This window comes from Ailuropoda melanoleuca, chromosome 7 (assembly GCF_002007445.2).
Source record: "Ailuropoda melanoleuca isolate Jingjing chromosome 7, ASM200744v2, whole genome shotgun sequence".
Taxonomy (NCBI): domain Eukaryota; kingdom Metazoa; phylum Chordata; class Mammalia; order Carnivora; family Ursidae; genus Ailuropoda; species Ailuropoda melanoleuca.
Genome location: NC_048224.1, coordinates 2,377,054 through 2,401,804, shown reverse-complemented (window position 1 = coordinate 2,401,804; position 24,751 = coordinate 2,377,054). Strand labels below are relative to the sequence as shown.

At 36.1% G+C, this 24,751-nt stretch overlaps 1 protein-coding gene across 38 annotated transcripts in view; it reads left to right on the top strand.

Annotated features, from left to right (window-relative positions):
* Window positions 1-24,751, top strand: part of PTPRD (protein tyrosine phosphatase receptor type D) — a 2,142,161-nt gene that overhangs the window by 1,991,329 nt on the left and 126,081 nt on the right. For 21 of the 38 annotated variants that reach the window (XM_034663855.1, XM_034663876.1, XM_034663861.1 and 18 more), the window contains 4 exons: window positions 3,816-4,025; window positions 9,461-9,621; window positions 15,647-15,661; window positions 20,492-20,604. In XM_034663855.1, the coding sequence (XP_034519746.1) occupies window positions 3,816-4,025; window positions 9,461-9,621; window positions 15,647-15,661; window positions 20,492-20,604 (499 nt within the window). The remainder of the gene's footprint in view (window positions 1-3,815; window positions 4,026-9,460; window positions 9,622-15,646; window positions 15,662-20,491; window positions 20,605-24,751) is intronic. The other 17 variants (XM_034663872.1, XM_034663871.1, XM_034663863.1 and 14 more) reach the window with 4 other exon arrangements.

The following is a 24,751-nucleotide window of genomic DNA, read 5'->3' as shown; positions in this document are numbered from 1 at the left end:
TATATCACCCAGTGCTCATCATATCACGTTCCCTCTTTACGGGTGCCCCTTTTGTAAACATTTTGAAGCAAGGCATGCTTTTACTTGCAACTGACTAATCAGTTAATCTTCAGATCGTTATTATTATTACTTATTATTTTAATCAGCTGTCAAATAAATTACTGAATTCCATTGGAATTGGTTTTAAAATGAAAAGGTAACTTGTAGAATCGATGAATCTTTCCTCCTGTTAAAAACAAGAAACAAAAAGCAAAAAACAAGTTATCAAAGAATTAAGATTCAATGCAAAAATGATGTCAAATACTTTAAAATAATAGCCTTTTCCTAGAAGTAGAACCATTTGCTAGCAATAGGAAGCGAATTCTCTTTTATAGCCAGGTTTTAACCTCCAAAATGCACAGCAATGCTAATGGATTAAAGTATAGAGCTATATGACATTGAACTTTCCTGCAATTAAATTCTATGGGTCTGTGCTGCTGATTCCCATAACAAAGGGTCATTTTAATCATCCCACAAGTTGTGGTGCATTAATCTGTATAATAGTTTGATAAAGAACATTTATTAATTCAAAATTTTGGGGTCAGGATGGGTTGTTTCCCACTTTTCTTACTGATATAATTGAGACCACATTGTAGAATTAATGGTGGAAGAAATAAGATATGCATTGACTGGAAAATGAAAATTATTTCTGATAAAAAACTAAAGCCCTTGATATATCTTCTGGAATTACCTTCAATACATTTTGTAACTATTGTGTAGGGGAACAAATGAAACTAGGCTATGGCCTCACTTTATGCCTACTCATCCAGTTCCTGATCCCTGCAGACATTTTTCCCCCTATCATGGATAATAAAAGCATGGTTGTAATTTTATCTATGGCTTGGTACTGCCAGCTTTGACAAAGCACTGTTCCTCTCTTAAATGTATTTGACCAAGTGATTTTTTAGAAAGTCCTGTAATTCAAATTGTTGATACTGTATCATTGAATATAATAGTGGCCTAAGGGGATTTCCACATGTATGCCTCACATCTAGGCCCATAAAAAATGGAAAGAGGCTTCCTAAACAGAGTCACTCTCAATATTATCTTCTGAGCTCATTTATCCTTTGTCTGTGGATAATCTCCACGTAATAAATTCATGCACTGGAACTTCTGTTGTCAAGGTCAGACTGGGCAGAGCAGACGTTGATAGTCAAACTGAATTTTGGACAGAATGACTCATAAAATATTAGTTATATTTAATTCAGGGCAGGTCTTATAATATATCGTAAGCTTTTCATTGCATTTACTTCAAAGGCTTGCTGCTAAATAATGTGGTCAATTGTAGCTGTAACTTAAACATACTGGGTAACTTTGGTGTCATCTGAGCACACCTGACCAATTTAAAGTATAACACAGGAAGCACCCTGCAGAGATTAGAGGGACCTACAGGAGCAGAGTTGATATTCCAGGTTTGACCTTAATGAATGGCTGCATTGCATCTAAGGAGCACCAAAAAACCCAAATATTTTATTATGAGGTACTTCTCCAAGTCTTCTGAAGAAACCCTAGTAAAAGGTACTCTCGGGGATGACAGTGATAGGGATGAATTATGACAGTTGCATACATGTGAAATATGGATAAAATCAAGGTAGGGTTTGATCAGTGAAGTGGAAGAGAGGACACAGTCACATAAGCAACTGATGGTAAATGTTTCTGATTAACCGACTTCAAAAAGCTCTTCAGCTCATCTGCAGTACCTTTGTCCTTAAAATAATGGCTCATTGTTTACTACGTATCGATAATAACCTTCATAATGACTTTTCCAGTATACTATTAAATATTTGGCATCAGAATTTTTTAAAATAACATGTTAAAAGAATCCAGGAAAAGGAAATCTAAGTACACATTCAGCTGCATTAATGAGAACAGATGCACAAAAATTGCATATGGCTAAGTATAGACTGAGTTAAAACAATTTAGATTATCAATTTAGCTTGAATGTTGCATTTGCGTTTCTTGATATTGTGCAACCATTAAGCAAACAGGCATATAGTTTAAAAAATCTCTTACATGTAATTTCATTTTGTTTTGCCAGTTGCGCTGATTACATATATTTGCCACTTTCTGCTATACCTTAGTGTCCTCATTTATAAAATGGGGATATAATAATAGCCTACCTTATAAGGTTTACTATAAGGAGTAAATGAACTAATACATATTTAGGCTTCTGAGAACAGTGCTTGGCACCAGCTAAGGGCTTAATAAATCTTTGCTACCATTGTGATTAGCATTATTATAAGTTAACCTAAACTTGACAACAGGATGGAAAGATAGTGCCAAGTCTGTGGCCTTGTTTTATTCCCTCTTCATTGGTGTGTTAATTGATCAGCCTACCTGAATGTATCATCAGATAGTCCAAGTTTGCTAAACAAGTGATGCCCAGTCTACTGTGGTTCTCATAAAAGCTTATAGTTCATGTAATTTTCATTGTATCAGTAAGCTCAAAGGTAAAGAAAATATTAGAACATTATAAATTAAATTCAAAACAACGTGGGCACGGATTATCTTTACAACCCAAGGAGCATGTACGTGTTTGATTTACATTTGACCAGCTGAGCACATTTACAACCCCGTGTAGTACGCCATCAGGTTCCCAGCATAAGGATTTGGCGCATGCTCTCTGTAGAGCCTGCAGGCGTTATCACAGAGGCCTGGCCTTAGGGGCTGCGCAAATACCACTACTTTGGTTTTGACCTATCATTTCCACTTACATGACAAGAGTAGCCGATAATTTCGCCAGCATGTTTCGATTAGTACCTTAATCTTATTTATTGGGCTGAAGACAAGTTTCATTCCAAAAACAAGGCATCACAGACTGCTGTAAACTTTTTCCCAGGTCACACCCTGTGAAATACCAATCTATTTAAGGGGAGAAGACAAAGCTCACTTCAACATCACTTTGAAATCGTTTGTAATAAAATATCATTAATGTGACTTTCTAATGAAAAAGGTGAGGGGAAAACAGGAATATTGAAACATAAGTTCTACGTTTTTCTTTTAGAGATACATGAAGGATTTTTGTGTACATGGGTATGTTTGTTTTCTTCAGGGTGATATTAAAATTAATGTTTATCTACCCTGCCTGTTTCACCTGGGAAGATAATTCAACCTCTCCTGGGAACTATCAGCTCCACAAAAGCTGATGTCATGATAAATGTGATGAATAACCAAAAGGTTATTTAAGGAGCCAAAAAACCAAATCAAGCCACAAATTGCTAAATGAGTGACAATGTCTATTTAATATAAGTTTCAATTAGAACTTGGTCATTTGATTCTATTTCTGCTGATTTGAGGGAATTTGTATCATATAAATGATCTCATTATTAAAACCATCTAAAGTGGTACTATCCTCTCCAGAAGTTGATCATAATTGATGGCTTTATCTGAGGTTACTATTTGTTTAATAAATAACAATAATAAAACCTGCATGAATCAAGCTGACTTTTTTTACTTAGGTTTATAATGCACTCTTGCCCTTTGAGAAGATTTCATTAGGATAGACAGTGGTGTGAGCTACCAGTGAAGGAGGGGTCTGTTTGTCCTGTGGTGATAGCCCCGGCCTTGCGAGAGCAGTCTAGCACCTTACTTTAACAGCAAGACAATCATTTGAAAGACAGAACTGAGATTTAGTGATGCTGACGTCGTACATGAAATGTGGACAAATTGTATTAGAGTTGTTCCCAGTCCTGAATTAATTTCTCCCATTAAACCGTCATTAAGTTGGGTTATTGTTGTTTACATTTCTTTTTCTGTTTCCCACTTTTTTCCTTAAGCTGCTTAAAGAGATATCTAGGAAACGCAGAAGCATCAGATATGGGAGAGAAGTTGAATTAAAGCCATATATTGCCGCTCACTTTGATGTCCTTCCCACTGAGTTCACCCTGGGGGATGACAAACATTATGGTGGATTTACAAACAAGCAACTCCAAAGTGGTCAAGAATATGTCTTCTTTGTGTTAGCAGTGATGGAACATGCGGAGTCTGTAAGTTAATTGTGCCGGCATCTCTTTCCTTTGGTATTCTTACACATTTTCACCAGAGTATGGCTTTTTGGAGGACAGGTAGCTATATCCATCCTAATTATTTCTCACGAGCTGTCATTAACTTAAGTGGAGCAACAGGCTGCCTAATTTTAAACACTGTTGAGTAACCTGCTTGAGATTTCATCATAAACAAGACTGTGTCTCTAATGATGCAGACTTTTTGGCTTATGAAGTGCCGAATTGATAGGGCATGGTTCTTGAAATCATCAGTGTGACACGTATGGAAAGGAGAGTGATACGCATCACTGCTCAAAATCTCCTTCGTCATCCTTTAAAAATGACTGTTCTCAGAGAACTTTATTTGATTAGTTTAGTTCCTAAACTATCAAGGTTTGCGATTAAACATAGTATATTTCCAGGTATTTAAAAATACTGATGAGGGTGATTGTGTTTTCTTCTTCTAAACTGCCAGCGAGCCCAATCTACCCAATTCACAGGGAAGGTCTGTCTAGGAAAAAGGCAAGCACAGCCAGCTTCTTTAATTATAGCAATTTACCAATGACTTTATCAGTGAAAAGCTAAGAATGTTAGAAAATAATTCAATAAAACAGAGAATTCCTAAGGTACTCTAAATAATGAGTTGTCTTCTTTTATGTAATTCATCTTGCTCTTATGTCGTTTTATGCTTCAATTGCTGTGAATGTTAAAAAAAGAGAGCAAGGAGGAGAAATTGTAGCTGTAAAGGGGGGGTGGGTTTTGAAGTGGCAGTTCACATTAACATTTAATATACATTCTCTAACTGTATCTTTCTAATAGGGACCTAAAACTGACAGGCGTGGCAGCTTGGTTGAGCCAGTCACTTCCCCTGTAGAGGAAGCCTGAGATGTATCAAAGATTTCTTCACCTCAGGTGTTAGCACATACAGTGGGGCTTCTCTTCAAATGACTGAAGGAATTCCCTCGTGGAAAATCAAAACACAAAGGCAGCCTTTCTGCCTGGTTTACCTTTGTGCACAGGATGTCATTTGAAAACAAAGTGACGGGCTCCCTGGAATTTTAATGCACGGATATGCTTTCTCTTTTTAGTTGAAGGTTTTAAGGCAGAACATCAAGGGAATAGAATGTTAGAAATCATCTTTTTCTTTCTTGTTTTTAATGACTTTTAGATATGTGAAGTAATTTTCTTTACATAGCTCTAAGATGTTTCAGAAAGCACATTCAGACCATTGAGGTAGATCAGAGAATTCAGCAAAGAAGAGAAGCCTCAGCAGACCATGCAGGCTGACGGCAACACTGTCGAGACTCTACTCTGGTTTGAATTTTCCCAGACATTTCCAGTGTTTAAATGCATTACCAGGGATGAAGTCTCCCCGTCCGTTAGTATGTCATTTCACGGGTTCATTAATTATGTGATTAGGACTTTTTCTAAATAAATTATCTGAATCACCCCTTTTCTCCATCATCTTTCTCAACAATGCTCTTTATGTGTTGTATGTTTTCAGGCCAGTATCTACTTTATAGAAAAGACTTGTGTCCAAACTAATACGGTCGTGGCAGTGATACCATCATTTTGCAAGCCTCCAATTTTTATAAATAATTACAACACCTAACCACTCCCAGGGTAGGCTGATAATTTTCATAGAGAATATACCCACCCCCTAAGAAGTGAGATCTCGCTAGTCCATTATTGCCTCATATTAAAAGCATCAGAGTACTGGTTTAGAATGACCAAAGGCTATTACCCATACACATTAAACAAGTTTTAATTTTCATGAGGCTAGTATCATTTTATGGTTTTGTTTTGTTTTATTTTCATTTTCACATATCTCTATTTCCTGATTTGGGTTGGAAATCTGTGTGCTTTGGGAAAACCTCTACCTAGATTTGTATCTTGGCTGACCAAGATTATTATCTCAAAGGCCCCTGGTAAAGAATTTCAAATCACAGAGTTTTGTTTACTTTTGTCTGCCAAACAGTTTGAGTGTGACCTACAAGATGGAAAGGGGAAAGTATAAACCAAAACAAACAATTATATAAAGAATCATGTTTCTTGGATATTTAGTGTCTTTGCCAAGCCCTTACACTGTACATATCTTTTTTTTTTTTTTTAGCTGCTTCTGAGAAGGTTGGAAATGTACTGAATTCTTATCTTTTGACACATTAGAAAATCTGGAAATGTAGTCAGTCTCTTTCCTAAGTACGGTGGGGAAAGTGGGAAAGAAGAATAGAATACACACATTTAGTGGGGCATATGCCCTCCAGAGTGACCACTAAGCTTTCTGCACTTAAATTCAGAATATATGCCCTAAATTAATTCTTTAAATGCAGATGAAAAAATTAGATATATTTCCTAATCATGGAGAAATGAGAATATTCTCTCATGTCTTGATAAGATCAGCCATTTGAAAAATGAACATTTTATTTTATTTGACAAAGCTTTGTTGGGAGCTCATCAAGTGCGAGGCTCTGTGCTAGCTGCCCTAAGTGTACAGGCACAAACGGTATGTGAATCCCTACCTTGCTGGAGTTTACAGTTTCGTTAAAGAAAGTAAGGTATATGCACAAATAAAATTNATTATATAAAGAATCATGTTTCTTGGATATTTAGTGTCTTTGCCAAGCCCTTACACTGTACATATCTTTTTTTTTTTTTTTAGCTGCTTCTGAGAAGGTTGGAAATGTACTGAATTCTTATCTTTTGACACATTAGAAAATCTGGAAATGTAGTCAGTCTCTTTCCTAAGTACGGTGGGGAAAGTGGGAAAGAAGAATAGAATACACACATTTAGTGGGGCATATGCCCTCCAGAGTGACCACTAAGCTTTCTGCGCTTAAATTCAGAATATATGCCCTAAATTAATTCTTTAAATGCAGATGAAAAAATTAGATATATTTCCTAATCATGGAGAAATGAGAATATTCTCTCATGTCTTGATAAGATCAGCCATTTGAAAAATGAACATTTTATTTTATTTGACAAAGCTTTGTTGGGAGCTCATCAAGTGCGAAGCTCTGTGCTAGCTGCCCTAAGTGTACAGGCACAAACGGTATGTGAATCCCTACCTTGCTGGAGTTTACAGTTTCGTTAAAGAAAGTAAGGTATATGCACAAATAAAATAGGAAAATAGAGTTTAATGGATACCATTAAAAAAGTAATAAAGGACTACCTGAAATTTTAAAAATTGCTTTTACCTGTATTTTAAGAAATGACTGATTATTTCCAGTTATGGAGCCGTAGCTTCACTGGAGGCAGTATTTAAGTGGGGCCTTGGAGATCAGTTAGATTACAGGAGCTAGAGGTTGTGGAACTTGTGAGAGGGTTAAAGAGAAAGAATAGAGCATTTAGGGAACAGTAGCAAGGAGCTCACTATGATGGGAAATGTAGTATGTGATATAGAAGTTTAAAGTAAAATCATGGAGGCCCTTAAGATCCATGCTAGGAAGGTTAGTGTTTATTTAGAAATCACCAGAGAGCCTCCTGAAGGTTTTACAGCTACAGTTTAGGATAATAACTCTAGCAGCAGTAGAGACTGTTAGAGGAAGAAAGAAATTCTTGGTATGGTTTGGGTGGGCATGAATGAGGTCCTGAAGAAAAGTGGTACCCATGAGACTGGAAAGAGGGTAGATCGGCCTTACGGTCATTGGCAAAATAACATCAGTAGTTTTTTATTCCTAGGTATTGAGAAGATGAGAAAAATTAGCAAGTTGGAAGGAGGATATATCTAGCAAGCAGGGAAATAGCACATGCAATTCTTAATTTGCAGGTATAGATGTAGGAATCTCTAACAATAATTGGAAATGAAGGTCTGGGACTTAGCAGAGTTTCTGAGTTTAGAAACATTAATCAGGAAGCAATCTGCATAGAAGTTAGTAGATAAAAGTAAGGATGACCTTGCCAGAGAAGGGAGAAAATGACTAGCAGAAAATAAAACTTAAGAATCCTGGCACAGGGTGGATTCAGAGGTGGTCATGATCAGTGGGCAAGATTAGAATGGGACCAGTTGAGCACAGAAGTATGAGAACCAGTGGAGGAATTTTAAATAAGGCTCAATTAACTATGGCAAATCTGGAAAAGATGTCTGGAAGGGACTGAATAATGACAATTTGGTTTAGCAAATGAGAAAACAGAATCAGTGGTAGTGTTGGAGTGAGAAGAGATGAGAAGCTAGTGGGAGGAGCGGTGGGGCAGCCCATGGGTGTGGATTGGTCTCTATTGGAAAAGGTAAAGCTCAGGGGCGCCTGGGTGGCACAGCGGTTAAGCGTCTGCCTTCGGCTCAGGGCGTGATCCTGGCGTTACGGGATCGAGCCCCACATCAGGCTCCTCTGCTATGAGCCTGCTTCTTCCTCTCCCACTCCCCCTGCTTGTGTTCCCTCTCTCGCTGGCTGTCTCTATCTCTGTCAAATAAATAAATATNGCTAGTGGGAGGAGCGGTGGGGCAGCCCATGGGTGTGGATTGGTCTCTATTGGAAAAGGTAAAGCTCAGACCTTACATGGGGGGGGGGCAGACAGTACTGGGCTAAGAGAGCCTGAAATGAGACAGAGCAATAGAGGATGTCATAAAAACAGAATTCATAGTAGTCAGTCCATCCCTTCACCAAGTAACTATGTATTTTTTCCCAACTTCATTTAGGGAAAGTTAAACTATATAATTATATATTTAAAGTGTACAACATGATGATTTAATGTACAATATACATTGTGGAATGGTTACCAAGATCAAGATAATTAGCATCTCCATCTGCTCACATAGTTAACTCTTTGTGTGTGTGTCTGTGTACGCGTGCTAAAAAATACTTAAGATCTACTCTCAGCAAGTTCTAAGTATATAATACTGTATTATTGACTATAGTCACTATGCAGTACATTAGATCCTCAGAACGTCTTATAACTGAAGGTTTGTACCCTTTGACCTATATGTCTCCATTTCCCCCTCCCTAAATACTGACATCTTCCCTATAAATGTTTACTCTTTAAATTTGGTCTCCTTAACTGGCTGATAATGTCTTTAGGGCTGGAACTATAATATATCTGTTGATTTCCACACAATACATAACACCTTGGCACAACGTAAATTCTCACTGAATATTTTGTAAATGGTTAACTGTTTTACTTTATACTTCATAAGATCATTTAATATGTCATATATAGATCCCGATGAAAATGTGTCTGCAGAGTAATTTATACTATCGAAAATGATTTTATTAGAAAATATTTCACTCTACAAGGAAATTTACATTGCAAGACCTCTTTACTCTTTCCTCCCTCCTCCCCTTTCTTCCACCTCTTCTCTCATCCCTTTCCCTCCCCTCCTTTTTCACTGACATTGTTTCATATACTTAACATCACATCCACTAAGTCCTGGCTTCTTCTAATGCTATAGATACGCACTAGAAAGCCTTTAGTTTATAAGTAACACAGACTCTGTTTTTCCTCAGAAGATGTATGCAACCAGTCCCTACTCTGACCCCGTTGTATCAATGGATCTGGATCCACAGCCAATCACAGATGAAGAAGAAGGCTTGATCTGGGTTGTAGGTCCTGTCCTTGCAGTGGTCTTTATCATCTGCATTGTCATAGCTATCCTTCTTTATAAAAGGTAGGTTTGCCCAATATTTCTATTGCAATCTTGGTAATCCTTCTATGGTCATTATGTGGTTGCTATTAATGAAATACTTCAGTGTAGCCCCCATAATCATTGGAATATGTTTCCATTAGAATGAAATGCAAAGATTGTGCTGTTTCAAATCCCATTCAAGTGTGGTATAGACTTTCTTGCCCAGCATTCATGGATCCTAGCTTTGGTCTTATGAGCTACTTTATGCATTAGGAGCTCTTTGGTGGCACTTTGTAAGACATGAGTAAATTCACAAGCAGATAATTCCAAGCTTGCATCTGATAGCATTAGATGATTAATTGCTCAATTTCAACATGGTTTTAGAAATACTATTACAAATTTGCACATTTATGCCCATTCCATATGTCTAGTGAGTGCATGAGCTAAGATTTTGTCCTGTAGCTATTTCTGAAAACAGTGAAAGTAGCTAAAATTTGAAGATAAAGGAAGGGAAAATGTGGAAGAGAATGAATTTTTTTTTTCTTTCTCTTTCTATAACCTTTATTCCAATAGTGAATCCTATTTGTGACCAAGAAGGGATATAAGGTACCATTTTCCTTTAAAAAACTAAATTACAAACTCGGCCTTTATACTCCCAAGTTTTGATCCAATTTAGTGTCTTTGACTGCAATTAGAATGCAAATAATCCACATCTACCCCATGTTTTCTGATCTTCCACCCTTTTTCAATTACATTTCTGCCTCCTGTACAGTAAGCTAGATTCCTTCCCCCTAGTCTTAGGCAGTTGGAAAAAGTACATTAGTAATTCTTTCCCTAAATCCTTTCTGACTTAAAAAATATACAATATTAAAATATATAAAATTATAAAATTAACATATATAATATATTCTCTTAAACACGTTAGAATGACTAAATTCTGAATTATCTCCCTTAATATCACTTTTTCTTTTCTTCCAATCCAAATTTTATTTTTATGAAACTTTAATCTATGTTTTCTTTGTAGTATGCCATCTTTTAGAATGCTACTGTGAAGATGATCTCTTCCCTCTACTATGACATAGCCTCCCGCCCTCTCTCCCCTAATAACCTTGACTTTTCAAAATCAGATGAGAATATCTTCATTTTGATTCTTGCTGACATGCTTAATCTGATAATCTCATTTCCATTATCTCTTTTTCCTATTTTTCTAGCTCCCTTCACTGGGTTTATATTATTTCTACCTGTATTCTTTCGTTAAGCATGTTCTTCTTATGTTCCTGGAATAGTCTCCTTCTCCTTCTCCTTCTCCTTCTCCTTCTCCTTCTCCTCCTCCTCCTCCTCCTCCTCCTCCTTCTTCTTCTTCTTCTAAATAACTGCTTTTCAACTTAAAAAAATATCCTTTAAGACACTTGTCCTTTGCAAAACTTTCTCTTATCAGGCTGTATTCCATTTTATTTCAGTGTAAAGAGAGGGTTGAAAAGAAAAGACAAAGAGAGTTCATAACCATAGCCCATTAAATTGCCTATCCTATTTTAGACTTAGGAAGAAGGAAAGAAGTATCCATCGTTATTCTTTTTTCCCTGATCACTGCTATCACTCTGTTATCCATACTATAAGATGGCTGAAAAAGCAAGTAATTGAAAGCCAAACTCTTAGATGATGGTTTCAGTCTCCCCATCCCAATCCATATTGTATCAGTGTGCATTTAGTTGCCTCTCTCTTGTGTCAGGAGTAAGGGCAGGAAGCTCAAAGTGCCCACATGCCCCAGGACAATAGCAAGTCCCGAATGGATTCAAGCAGGAACTGGTACCCTGTGCTCTTCATGTGCTACACTTATGACCTGAAGAGAAAATAATAATAAAAGACTAAAAATAGAATTATCATTGTTTTCTGTGATATTTATTTAGGTGGCCAAATCCTACTGAGGGAGTCAGATCAGAAAGTGCTTGCTGATAGTTTCATTTCTAGACCATGGCACATGCCATTTTGTGATTATTCAAAATGAAAAAAATGCTTGCTGTATTTTTTTAAGTTGTGTTTCATTTGGCTATATCTGGCTATCATTAAGTCATGTCACTTAACAGAGATGTGTAAGGCATTTTTGAGTTATGTAAATGTGAAGAAATAGGATTATAACCTTGATAATTTTTAAACATTTATAATTAAGTTTTCCTTGCCTCATGTGCATGTGCTTGGGGAAAAATTCAACTTGGTTATATAATTTTTGTAATCCTGCAAAAAGAAGCATCACATTTAAAGATTTTATGACTGTTAAAATAGAGTTGCATTTTAGTGTGTGCATATGTAAGCATCGTCTAATGCAATTGTTGGGAAATGCACACATCCTCGAATGCTAAGTATATTTAGCCAACCATCTGAAGGCCCATGAAGCATTTCTGAAATAGAAATGCTTGCTTCAGCAGTAAAGAACATTCCTGACTTGAAATTCAAGTAGACCCAACAATGTCCTTCTTGATTATCATGAGGCAGTTCAAGAGGAAATCTTCTGTAGGCAATGAATAGTGTCTTTTATAGCTTGGATTCTGAGCAAAGTTAATTATATAATAAATACTTCACCCCTCTTTTTAGGTGCCTTTCAGTTTATACATAGATCATCTGTAATGACTCAGAATTGAATATATCATCATCACCATTATTATTATCATTATTATTATTAAATATTATTTACTCACATTATCTTGATAGTCCCACTTATCACACACATCTGCTTACAAAACTACTTGCCTTAGGAGTAGGTCTAGAGCTATGGATGTTTTCTTCGTTTAAAGAAGCATATTTTATAGATCTGTGTGAAGAGACTGAAACTTATTCCTATTAAGTATATTGATGTGGAACTAGTGCACTCTTTTATCTGACATTGTGTTTATTTGACTCTAGTTTTAATCTAGTAATTTTTAAACCTATAATACATTGATAATCAATGAGAAAACAAAACTGAGGCTTTGTAAGGACCCTAAAACACCTGCTGAACCATAAGAAAATTAAAATATATTTGGTAGGTCTTTAGTGTGATGAATTCTCTTGTCCTATGATTTTTTTAAATTTTATTCTCTATATGTGATATATACAAGCTTTCAAAATATAAATTACAGTGATTAAATGGTAGCAAGGATTAGAAAAAATAGTAATCAGAAAACCAGAATCAGGGAACCTGATTCCTAACTCTGTGACTAGGTAGCTAATTGGGGTAGAAAGACATGCTAACACTCTGGGCCTCAGTTTCCTTGTTTATAAAGTAAGTGGGTAGACTAGATGTCTGAATCTTTTTAATAATAATGTTCTGTAATCTGACAACATAAAAACCCAAGTAATAGAATTATTGCTATAACGTTTCTGCCTCCAGTGTGCATTTGTTTTTTAAATATGATTCCAGGTTGTTTTTCATCCATCCACCCTACAAAAAAAGAAAAGAAAAAAATCCATAAAGCAAATGAACACTTAGATTTCCATCTACCCTGTACACTTGTCCATGTGTAAGGCTTTTTAGTCATTAGTTCTAGAATGGTCCAGGAATTATTTATATAGAAGATATTTGAAAATAAAATGTAAGCCTGACTATATGGAAAAACATTTCAAGATGGATGAAAAGTATTTATTATGTACTATGGAAGAAAAGAAAATATGGATTAGGAGGTGGGAAGGATCTAAGACACTATCTAAACAAAATTAACATCCTTACATAGTAATAGTTTAACTTAAATAGGCATTGTGGACAGAGTAAATAATTCCCATCCCCACCTGCAGATGTTCATATGTGAAAGCCATGGGGTAGATGGGACTAAAACACAGACTTCAGATTTTTAGGCTTTTCCCCCAGTTCCAACATTAGCCACTCTCTGTGGACTGTGACTCATTAGTCTTCTCTTTTTGTATCAACTTTACATATATTTTCAAGATGTCATCAAAGAAAGAAATATAGATCGGGATGTTTTGAGATGCTACAGAGAAGTACGCTGATGTGCCCAACCACACTGGACAATGCTGATTGATTCTGCCTTCTGGCCTTTGAATAGACCCTTCCATATACCTGAAACACCTTTCCTCTGACTCGCCGGCCTCTCTTCTTGACCTGGCTAACTGTAAAACATCCCTTAGAAGTAATCTAAGATGCCCCCTACTAAATAAAAAGCCTTTCTGGGTGCCTCCCTCTTGCCCTGTTCTCTCTACCAGTTCAGGCTGCCCTAGGGGTGGTCCCTTGTCTATACTCTTCAAAGCACTTTCTGGTTATCAGTGTCACAGAACCACACATTACTGGACTTGCTCATATCCTTGTCTTTCTTGGCCCCACTAAACTGTATGTCAAGAACTCTGTCATTTCCTCACTGTTATCCCTTATGCTTAGGAGACTGCATGGCACAGAGGAATATTGAGTAATCAAATTTATACCAATCGAATAGCATTAACAAACACCAAAGTCTATCCCCTCCACTTGTTTACTCCATCATACAATATCACCTTCATGTTGACTGGTAAGAGCTGTAATAAAACTCTCAGCCTATAATTTAAATGTATAAGTTCCCAAAGCCTTCAAACTCAGATACTTGCACCAAATATATACCCATGTGTGTGGTGTGTCAGACATTTCTGTGGAAGGAGTGAATCACACACTATGAATTTGTTCATCAGAATACTCAATCTTTTAATATACAAAACTAATAATTCACTAAGTAGTTCTCTTCCATCCAAAGAAATAGATTCTCCTACAACTGACTCACTAAAGATCTCTTTAATTAAAAATGAGCAAGCTAGTGGTGCCTACGTGGCTCTGTCAGTTAAGCGTCCAACTTAATCTCAGCTCAAGTTTCATTCTCACGGTCATGAGTTCAAGCCCCGTGTTGTTCTCCATGCTGGTCGTGAAACCTACTTAAAAAAAAAAAAAAAAAAAAAAAAGATGAGAAAGTTAGAAACATATATGTATGATTTTTAAAACCTGGGGCACTAGATAAATCATTTTAAAATTAAGAATACAAACCAGTGTGTTTAATATCACTTTTGTTATTCTCTTTGTATGTGTGTGTTTGTACAATTTAAATGTGGGTTTTGTATTTTTGAAAGGAGATAGACCGGATTATCTTAAAGCCAGATTCTTTAGTGACTCGAGTATATATTTCATTGGCATTAAGGCAGACTTAGTATCCCTATTTGGGATTTGAGAACTCACCAAATACTTTGCAATTCACCTCACCATGGGGATTATTTAGATTAATTTTTTTCAGGTGAAAGTTAGACTCTCTGCATTAGGAACATAGTTATCTAGACAGTCCACATATTATCACATGAGCACAAGCTAGATGTGTTCACAGACAGCAGCACTTCTTTGACTAGGAAAATATCTGTCATGTCAATGGCTGGTAATAAAAGGCTTCCAGGATTAGCCCAGCAATATAGATGGGTCATGCTCTGTAGATTTATAATGATGAGTATTACTTTTTCCAAAACTGAAAATGTATTTGATCTTTTACTGGAAAAAAGATTTATGATAACCTTACTTGTCAAAAGGAGTTTGAAGAAATCATTTTTGCCACTTTATTACCTCCTAGTGTATTATACCATTGTGCACATTTTTGTGCAGTTCAACACAATTTGCAGATATTTTATATCGTTAAATGAATAACATACCTCTTAACTGAAGATTTAGTTTTAGATGAACAAATTTCTTATATGGAATTATGTCATATTCCCATTAAGTACATTAGTAGTTTCCTCATGGCATGTATTGTAAAAAGCATATTATATCTCTACCATCAAACACTTTCTGGGAAATAATTGTGGCAATATTATGTAGGTTGATAGATAAGAGTGAATGTGACATTAACATATGCACAAAAAATGCTTTAGTTAGTTATGTACCCTCATGTCCTCCGTTTAATTCATAATTACAGGCCTTTAAAGTTTTGATACACTATCATTTCCTAACGTGTGTCAGTTAATGTATCCCTGCTTGTGAGCAGTGTTTCTTAAATCTTGGTTGTCATAGTTACTCTTGTTACCACTGGCCAACTAACATTTAGCCTTTCTTTTTCTTTTTTGCTGCATTAAAATGGAGCAGTAAACCTGACAGGTGAGGAATAGAGAACAAATCCCTTTAATGTTCAGTAATAGGTACCAGTAGCCTTTGGAAGTATTGAGGGGGTGAGGGTGGAGGTTGGATATAAAAGGTATTACATGGCAAGTGGAAGATGGACAAAGCCTAGATTTATAAAATATTAAAATGATTGGTATTAAAATGATTCTGGGGGAAATAAAATAGTTTGTTTATATAAAAAGAAATAACAAATCTTCCAAATTTAGAAGGTAATGAAACCAGTCTGAATTTTGTTTTAATGAGCATTTGTATGTGTTAATGTGTCTACAGAACAGAAATGTGAGGTGTCCCATAAGACGTTTGTTTTGTTTTGTTTGTTTTTACTCAAGACCAATTTCTAAGTTTGATCTGAGGTCACCTCCTGATACAGGAACACCACGGGGATTTTCATATCCTGCAAATATTGGTGGCCATGCCTTTGTGAAAACTCATATAATTCCAAATTATTTTCTGTGTTTTCCAGAATCAACTAACAATAGCAGCAGCAGCAATAGTAGTAGTGGTAATAATAATAATAATAATAATACATAATGGTAGACTAGCTATCTGTGTGATTATTGAATAACTGGTCCAATCTAACCTACCTTTCTAACTTACATCTATATATCTATATATGTGTATCTATCTATATATTCATATTTATATCGATAGATACAAATTTCTGATAAAACTTAAACTAAGAAAAGGGTCTCAGTGCTCATCTCAGTTGCCTTCCTCCCAATGCTGTATCCCAGTAATTCCCAATGCTCGTTCCCTGGACCAACAGCAGAAGCATCAGCGTCACCTGGGAACTTGAGAGAAATAGAAATTCTTGGACTCCTTACCCCAGAGTTAATGAATCAGAAAATCTGGGTGTGGGTGTAGCAGTCTGCAGTTTAGGAAGCCCTCCCAGCTGATTTGAATGCATGCTGAAGTTTGAGAACCACAGCTATATTATTTTCCCTAAAATCACTTAACACTGGTCAGCAAGCTACTTTCATTGATAGAAAACTTAGTACTTCTATCCGTTGTCTTTTTATATTTATATATATATATATATATATATATATATATATAACTAGTTGTCATTTATCCAGCTAAAAACACATGCAAGTAGGTTTGTTTTTTGTTTTGTTTTTTTTAGTTGAAACACAAAACACTTTGAACCCACTTAATATACTCAGAGATCTACCTTTCCATTTAATACTGTCCACATTTTATAACATTATCACTGCCTTCTGGTTCCATTAAGATGAGAGAGTTGGCTCTCTCTTTTTTCAGAACCACTAATTAAACATTTATTGAATATTCAAGGCACTAAAAATGAGTTTATAATATTCTTAATTAAATGATACTTTAATTTATGTATTATGCATTGGAATGATCTAAGTCCTATGTGGGTAACTTTACAAACGCATACATCTAATGTATACATGAAAGGACTAGAAATTTCCTTCAATAACTTTATTCTTTATAGAATATATAAATAAATAAAACATTTCAATTTCTAAAAAATTACAACATTTAACCTAGACATCATCTCCTAACTTTCTTCCTCTCTTTCATACATGAAGAAATTGAGAAGTATGATAGTTGACTTCCCCAAGAAGATATGCAGCAATAGTGGCAGAGTGGGTTGCATTTTTAAAGGCATCAGAATCAGTGTGTGAACTGACTTCTTTGGATATTAATAGCAGGGATTTCAGATAAATATATCTGTCTTCCAAGAGCCTTGGCCCATATGTCTGAATATCTTTGTTCTGTAAGTAGATTCCCTCCCACTTTATCCCTAGATGAGAGCCAGGTGAGAATAAATGAAAATAAAAAGCCCCTGAGACCACAGAGTAGCATTTTTGTTATACGTGATCCACATACCAAACCACCACACATTTTTATGCTTCTAGCAGTTCCCATAATATCTGAAATGTCATGTGACCTTGCATTTCCTTTTCACCCATATAACTCCAATACATGGTAGATATTTCTCTCTGCAGGAAGTAAACTTACAGTAGGACTTTATAATCTTAATAGAAAAAAATAAAATACTAAGGCAAAACTCAGATCATTTTGGAATCACTATTCTTTGCTTTTTTCTAATTGAAAATGAGAATAATGAGACCTCTGAAAACTTAGGGAAAATGTGTGACTACATCCATTCATGTTGGGCCTGATTTAAACCATCATATGCCATTTAATACTGTATGGCAGTAAATTCTATTTTTGAAGCTCTTTACCATTATTACCAATGATGACCAAACTCTTCATCCTGCAAATGTTTCTTAGAAATCCTTTCTGTTGGAAAACAACCATTTTAGCACATTTATGTTTAAAAATAATGTGTCAAAAGTGTGGGCAGCCATAATTACCCATGTTGTGATCACCAGAACTAAACTAAGCAAAACAAAATTTTAACAGCTGATTTTCTGAGATGGCTAGGATTTTTGAAATCTGAGATCTTGGAGGTCATTTATTTGAACAGATAAAGTGAGGAAGAAGTTAGTTATTAAATGCCAGGGTACCCCACACCCCACCCCACTTCATCAAAAGTATAAATTGCAATTTTAGTCCCCAGCTCTGGGTTTTGAGATTCATCTAGGCAACAATATGTGATATTCACCTTTCCTGGCAACAGAGAAACAGACTAAATTTCTTTAGAGTATTCTTTTCTGACCCTTTGTCTCAGCATCACTCAGCCTGTCCTCAGTGAAAAAGAAGATAAGGAGTATGTCCCACAGTACCTGCAGGAGTGACCTAGTTTCCTTGCCCAGAAATTTCTACACCTGGTTCCATAATCCTGCAAGAATGACAGTGGAGACACTTTGAGAAGGGATAAAAATCCAGGTTTGAATCATTAGGTCTGGCACATCAGTAAAGAAATGTATCTGTGCCAACTCGTGGGGGGGAAAACAAACAAACAAACAAACCTAAGAAGGGCCCTTGGGGTTCCCTGAAGTGAGAAGACCAAGCATGTGTTTGTCATACATGGAACTGACTGACTAGCAGTTGTGACATTTCATTAGCCTGTTTAGATTCTGTGTCTTTGGTGGTAAAATAAATCTCTGTGAGGGAAATACCCACAACCTAAACACAAGGACATTTCTACTCTGAAACTGGTCACATGTCCTTCTTTCACATGGTCTTTGGAGCCACTCTTTCTCTTTCTTCTCACATCTTTCTTGCCAGCCCTCAGCTCTTATTTTCCTTCCCTTCTCATTTTCCACTCCATACAACTGGAACAGCCGGTACCTTTGGCACGCCTCAGATTCACTGCTCCCCTCTGATTGGTAGTGTAGCTTGGCAGTACAGTCTGTCCTCAGGCTATACCTGACACCTTTAGGTAGAAACAGGAAATCCTGAGACAGGTTAATCCAAGGTTCTGAGAGGGGAAGTTGTCTAACAGGACTCACCTAGGAAAATTCATTCCATCAACACGGTTTTGCCAAAGGCATTGCTCTTGAGCAAATCAAGCGTGCTTTCCCTTTGCATCAATCTTCCCTTCATCCCCTGGTTAGTTTTATTTTATACAGATGAGCAGAGATGGAAAGAAAGGCTATTTAACAGGAGCCCTCTGGCTAACCATGGAACGACCTGGGTGGCCCTGAATGAGATCCCATTGCCACAGCAACGCTAATGAACTGTGCTACAGTCATATCAGAAAGAGAAGGGAGTGTTCCTCAACACTGCTGTGCCCCTCTCCCCAAAGAAGAATGTCTTTGTTCTGAACAGGGGTGAGATGCTGGGATTATGACTGCAGCCCGGAGATTGTTGGAATCAGTATTTGAAAAACAAATACGGAATAAAGCACTGCTTGAAAACGCCTCCATTTCTTCGGTTGTTAATCTAATTTAACCTTAAAGAAAATAGGTAGCACTCTGTGTTTGGGGGGTTTGAAAAAAATGAATAAGAAATCTTATGGAAAAAACCCCTGACCTTTCTTGCATAGACATTCGTTAATATTACATTATCACACCCTAAACAAAGGTATTTAATAAAACTAGTAGATAGTAATTAAAACAAAGATGAAATGAATTGTGTGAAGAATTACTTATAACAAGGCACTATTAACGGTTCCTTTGCCATGAATAATCATTGAAAGAGTGAGACACAGTAGGTGAAATTACTTTTTCTCTGATCTTTCTGTGATTGACTTTCATTAATGAAATATTAATCACAGCTTAACACCATAAACAGCCAACACTTTTTTTAATTTGAGAGAGAAAGGGGATGTTGGTCTTGAGTCATGCTAATTCTCCTTCCAGGTGTTAGGCTAACTTGGGATCTTAGAACACACTGTGTTGGTCTGCCTTATGGGAAAATCCAATGCAGGTCCTCTTTGTCGCCATGAGTCATATAATCTTGGAAAGAGGAGGAAAGGGGCAAGGATTCAGCTCTTCAGTTTGAAGAGTAGTTTCAGAGGCTTTCTCTATGGTGACCACATTCATGGCTATTGGTACTCTGTTAGTATTGGTTGCTAGGAGTACTTTGTCCTGTTCCTTACAAATTGAGCCAGTGGATAAAGGAGATTTGCTGACCAAGGACTCAAGCTTCTCTCTCCAACACCCCCTTAAAGCCTAAAGGCAGAAGCAATGAAGAATTTAATTCTAGAGCAGACTTTGAGATCATTCACTTAAATAAAAATTTTACACTTGGGGAAACAGTCTAGGCCAAGAGAGGAAAAGCATCCTGAACAAGGTCACAAAGCTGGCCTGTCAAATGGTTTAAAACAGAAAGTTGGGAGGGAGAGGGAGCTGCATGACTGTCTGCTTTTTAAATGTTTCTATTGTTTTTTTTTTATTTTATTCTTACATTTTTGTTTTCTCCCCATAGGAAGAGAGCAGAGTCTGACTCTAGAAAGAGCAGCATACCCAACAGTAAGGAGGTCCCTTCACACCATCCAACAGACCCAGTAGAACTGAGGCGCCTTAATTTTCAAACACCAGGTAAGAGGCAGGACTCATCCTGTCCATAATAGAGTATTTACTGAGTTATTTTGGCCAACTGATATTGCTTTGAGAGATAAATACATCACTTTATTTAGAACAATTTTGTTTATCCTGCTTTTTAATTGTAATATTATTGAGATTCACCATACATAAGTCTCGAAAGGAAAAAAAAGTTCTTTTTGCAAATCTGAGGTGGAGTAGACAAGAGAAAACGTGTAATTCATCTTCAAGTTTTGGAAAAACTATAGTCTTGCAAGAATATCTACCATTTGGGGGGTTTAACACAGTTTATTATTTTTAATGACACCTATCTGGCAAGAATTCAGTTTCTCATAAAGTGAATGAATGAATGGATGGATGTTGCATTATTCATTCCATTGGGAAAGAAGAGATTTATTTTGTATTTCCCTATTAATTTGCGTCTATGTTTCACTGAAGAAGGGGGGGGAGGGAAGAGGAAGAGAAACACAGTGAGGCAAAAATTAGTTTCTTTTCAAATATCACCTATACAGCATGTAACTGGCCAATTTAGGTTTCTTATGGGGGAGACATAAAATGATTGAGGATAAGAAAAATATGCTTGCTTCTTAAAGAACATTAAGTGCTTCAACAGAGCAAACCTGTCATTCCTGCTGAGGGGCATTTTGTATAATATTATTAATTGAGGCTAGCTCTATTTTGCTTTCTTTCAAGTAAATTTTATGTATACCAAATGAATGGAAAATAATAAATGGTAAAGAGATCTAAAAACATAAAACTGAGTGGCACTGTCATAATACCTAAGGATAATTAAGAAAGTAAAGAGCTGAGCTAAGAAGTCTGATTTAAATTTGGTTGTGTTATTGTTAGCCAAATTGTTGGCAAATGTGTCGAATGGATGTCCTAACTCACAGTAGGATACACTACAGATTTGTTAAACTACACATTTGCAGTGAATTACTTTGAATTGAATAGAACTTATTGTATTTGGCGTATTTTCTCTTTTACATGTAGACGTATCATGGTAACTAGTAACACTTCAGTTGAAAGAAGTGTCTGGCATTTTCAAATGGCTATACAAATCATCATCATAAATGTGGGTCATTTTTAAAGTTTTATCTCAAAGGAGGTTAGACTTTTTAAAAATCAGTTTTTTAATAGCAAAGATATACCTCCAACAGCATAAAGGTAGAAGAAAATGTTCATTTAGCCAAAAATTTCCTGTATGTATTTTTTTAAAAGGCTGATAAATGTGGACTATGCACATGTGATGATGATTGAACAAACCTATGCAGTTCTCTGGGACTGCTGTAGTCCCATAGATGCTCGCTGCTGAGTCTCTATCTAGCTACCCCATTAAGGCAACTGTATATGAATTGAGCTTCTATAGTAAACCTTCTCAGTTCAGTTTCTGAAATAGTAGTGTACTGACTTCTTTAGGCTATAGGCAACTTCTTTATAGTAGACCCAGGAATTCATGTACTTTTCAATTTGGCCAAACCAATGTAGAGAAGACCTAAAAGCCACAGAGATGATGTGCTATAGGATTTCTTTACAAGAGCAGTGCATTTTGGAAATAGAGAGAATGTTTGTTAATCAGTACCTTGCTGCTCAGCCCTGCCCCTATCTCCACTGGCTTTTGTATGAAGTGTGATCTATATTGGAAACAACCTTTGTTTTCTAGCAGAGACAGAAGCGTAGTATAGGGTGAATGGAAAGTCAAAGATAGCCCCAGAAGAAAAGAACCAGTAGGAGTGCTCTGCCTCATCTATTCTAGCACCAGCAGAGTAGGTTTCCAGGCATAAATAGGAAGCATGGATGGGAACTGTGTAGAAAGGATTATTAGCAGAGCGCAGGCAACTACAAACAAGGAAGGGAATAGAAATGACTTCAACCAAGAGACCTCCATCTATAAGTACTTCTCACTTTTATGGGCAGTTTTGCAAATATGGTCAAATTAAAAAAAAAAAAGTTTGGAAAGAATCTAATTTTCCCAGTGTATGTGGGAATATTAGATCCATTTATGGAGAGAGTCTGTTAAATTTCACAGAAGTGCATGGAAAGGAGAATAAATGTTGCAGTTGAAAGGACATTGCTTATCTCATCAATAGCTTTACAAAATTGATATGCAGGCCTAAGTTTATAGAAGGTATCATTTAACTAAAGTTAGACTTATTACATCAAATGGGTAATGGAATAAAGTGGGCAAAATGAATAAAGAGGGAGAAAGGAGATTTAATAGTGGAAGAGAATAGAACAGGAGAAATTGTCCTAAGGTCCTAGCTCATCTGCTCACTGAAGAAGCACTATGTTGTGCCTTTTAGCTCTGGTAAGCAATCTACTTGAGCTTGATTTGTTGAAACAGTCTATTTGCCTCCCAAATTTGATGATGTGGCCTGCTGTTCTGGAAATTTCACCAGTTGACAAAGAATATAGACTCAGCTATTAATGTGAAATTCAAAAAAGTGTGACCATTTGCTCCAGCCAGTACAGATTCTAAGCAATGGCTGCAAATCGTCTTAATTACTTGCCAATAGGATAATAGGTAGGGTTGTTGATCAAATAACATTTTTGCACTTTTTCCTCTCCTCTTGTTCACAAATAAGGGCTTTCCTGGATGATGCAATAAAATGACTCCTTTAGTAGGTGTTGGCACAGCAAATGATATTACACTCCTTAATTTTTGGATTTTAAACCCTTTCACTATCTGAAATGTGCTTTTATATACATCATACCTTTGGAATTAAAATTGTTTATCCGCAAACATAAAGTCTGACAATTCTTATTAATGGTACGCATAAGTAGGGAATTAACCACCCACATTTTCACTCCAAACAAATGACTTTTAACGAAATAAAAAACCTGTGATTCATATAACAACCCTTAGCACCTGAACTTGTTCATGAAAGCAAGTTCATTTCCACTTCCAATGGATCTGTGGAGGAAGATAAAATATTAAACAAAGATTTCCATCTGAAATTCAGTAGGTATTTCAGAAAGTAAAGGAAGCACATCACTTAGTTCACTAAGTCTATAAATTCTACTTTCCTTTAAAAAAATTTCTAGAGAATGAAAAAACTATTTACTTTTTAAGTATTTATTCTTGTTGAAGCGCCTAGAATATAAGGAGACAGACGTTTTCCCCTCAATTCTACCCATACTCCAAAGGTATTAAAAATGCATTCCAGATTTCACATAAATACAGTATTCTGAAAATTTAAATACTTCAAAGAAATATATCCTTCACTGCAGTACCACAGACATACCTGTCCACTGTCTCTCCCATAAGGCACAAAATAAAGGCAGAGAAACTTGTTTTTTTTTTTTTTCAGTAGAGCCATCTTTGCAAGGCTGTGGGACACTTTCCAAATTTTGGATGACAATCTAGTCACTGCATTAGTGAAATATTGTATTCAAGCATCTGAACAGGGTGAGGAAAACTAACATCTTCCTGAAAGCAGGTGGTACCTTGGCTTGTAGGTGTTTCCCATGAATATGTTTATTAATAAGAATACTGTCTGTTAGAGTTGGCAATATTCAACTCAGTTGTACTTAGAACCTAATCTACCCAATCTATTAAAAAATATATAGTTGGCAATAATTGATCATCATTTATTGGTATACTGGGTCAGTAAGAACTAATATGAAACATGAAATTCAAATACCATTGCTTGTATCACCCATGACCTACAAAATTGAGTCCTAAGTGTATAAGGAGGTATCATTTAGCTGAGGTTAGACTTATCACCTCAAATGGAAAACGGAATAAAATGAGAAAAGGAGAGAGGATATGTTGTAGAAGAATTTGCTAGACTTAACTGCTAATCAAGTTTTACAAGTTTTTAAGCTCTTCAAAGGAAGGGAAAATACTCACTTATTAAAACATGGTTTTAAAGTAAACCTCTATTAATGCTCATACATCTTTGTGGACAGCAGTAGCTGGGTATGCACTCAGATGAGTTGACAGGTGAGTTACATGTTAAACAAAAGTGAACTGTGTCCATTAGCCTAGGTTGGGAGGAAAGTTCTTTTTGTGTGTAAAAAAAAAATTTTTTTTTCCAAGTCTTCTTATAACCCATTCCTCAAATAATTCTTGTTGTTAATTATGAAAACAACACGTTTATTGAGGGAATTGTTTAAAATAGAAAATAAGCTTGTTAATAAT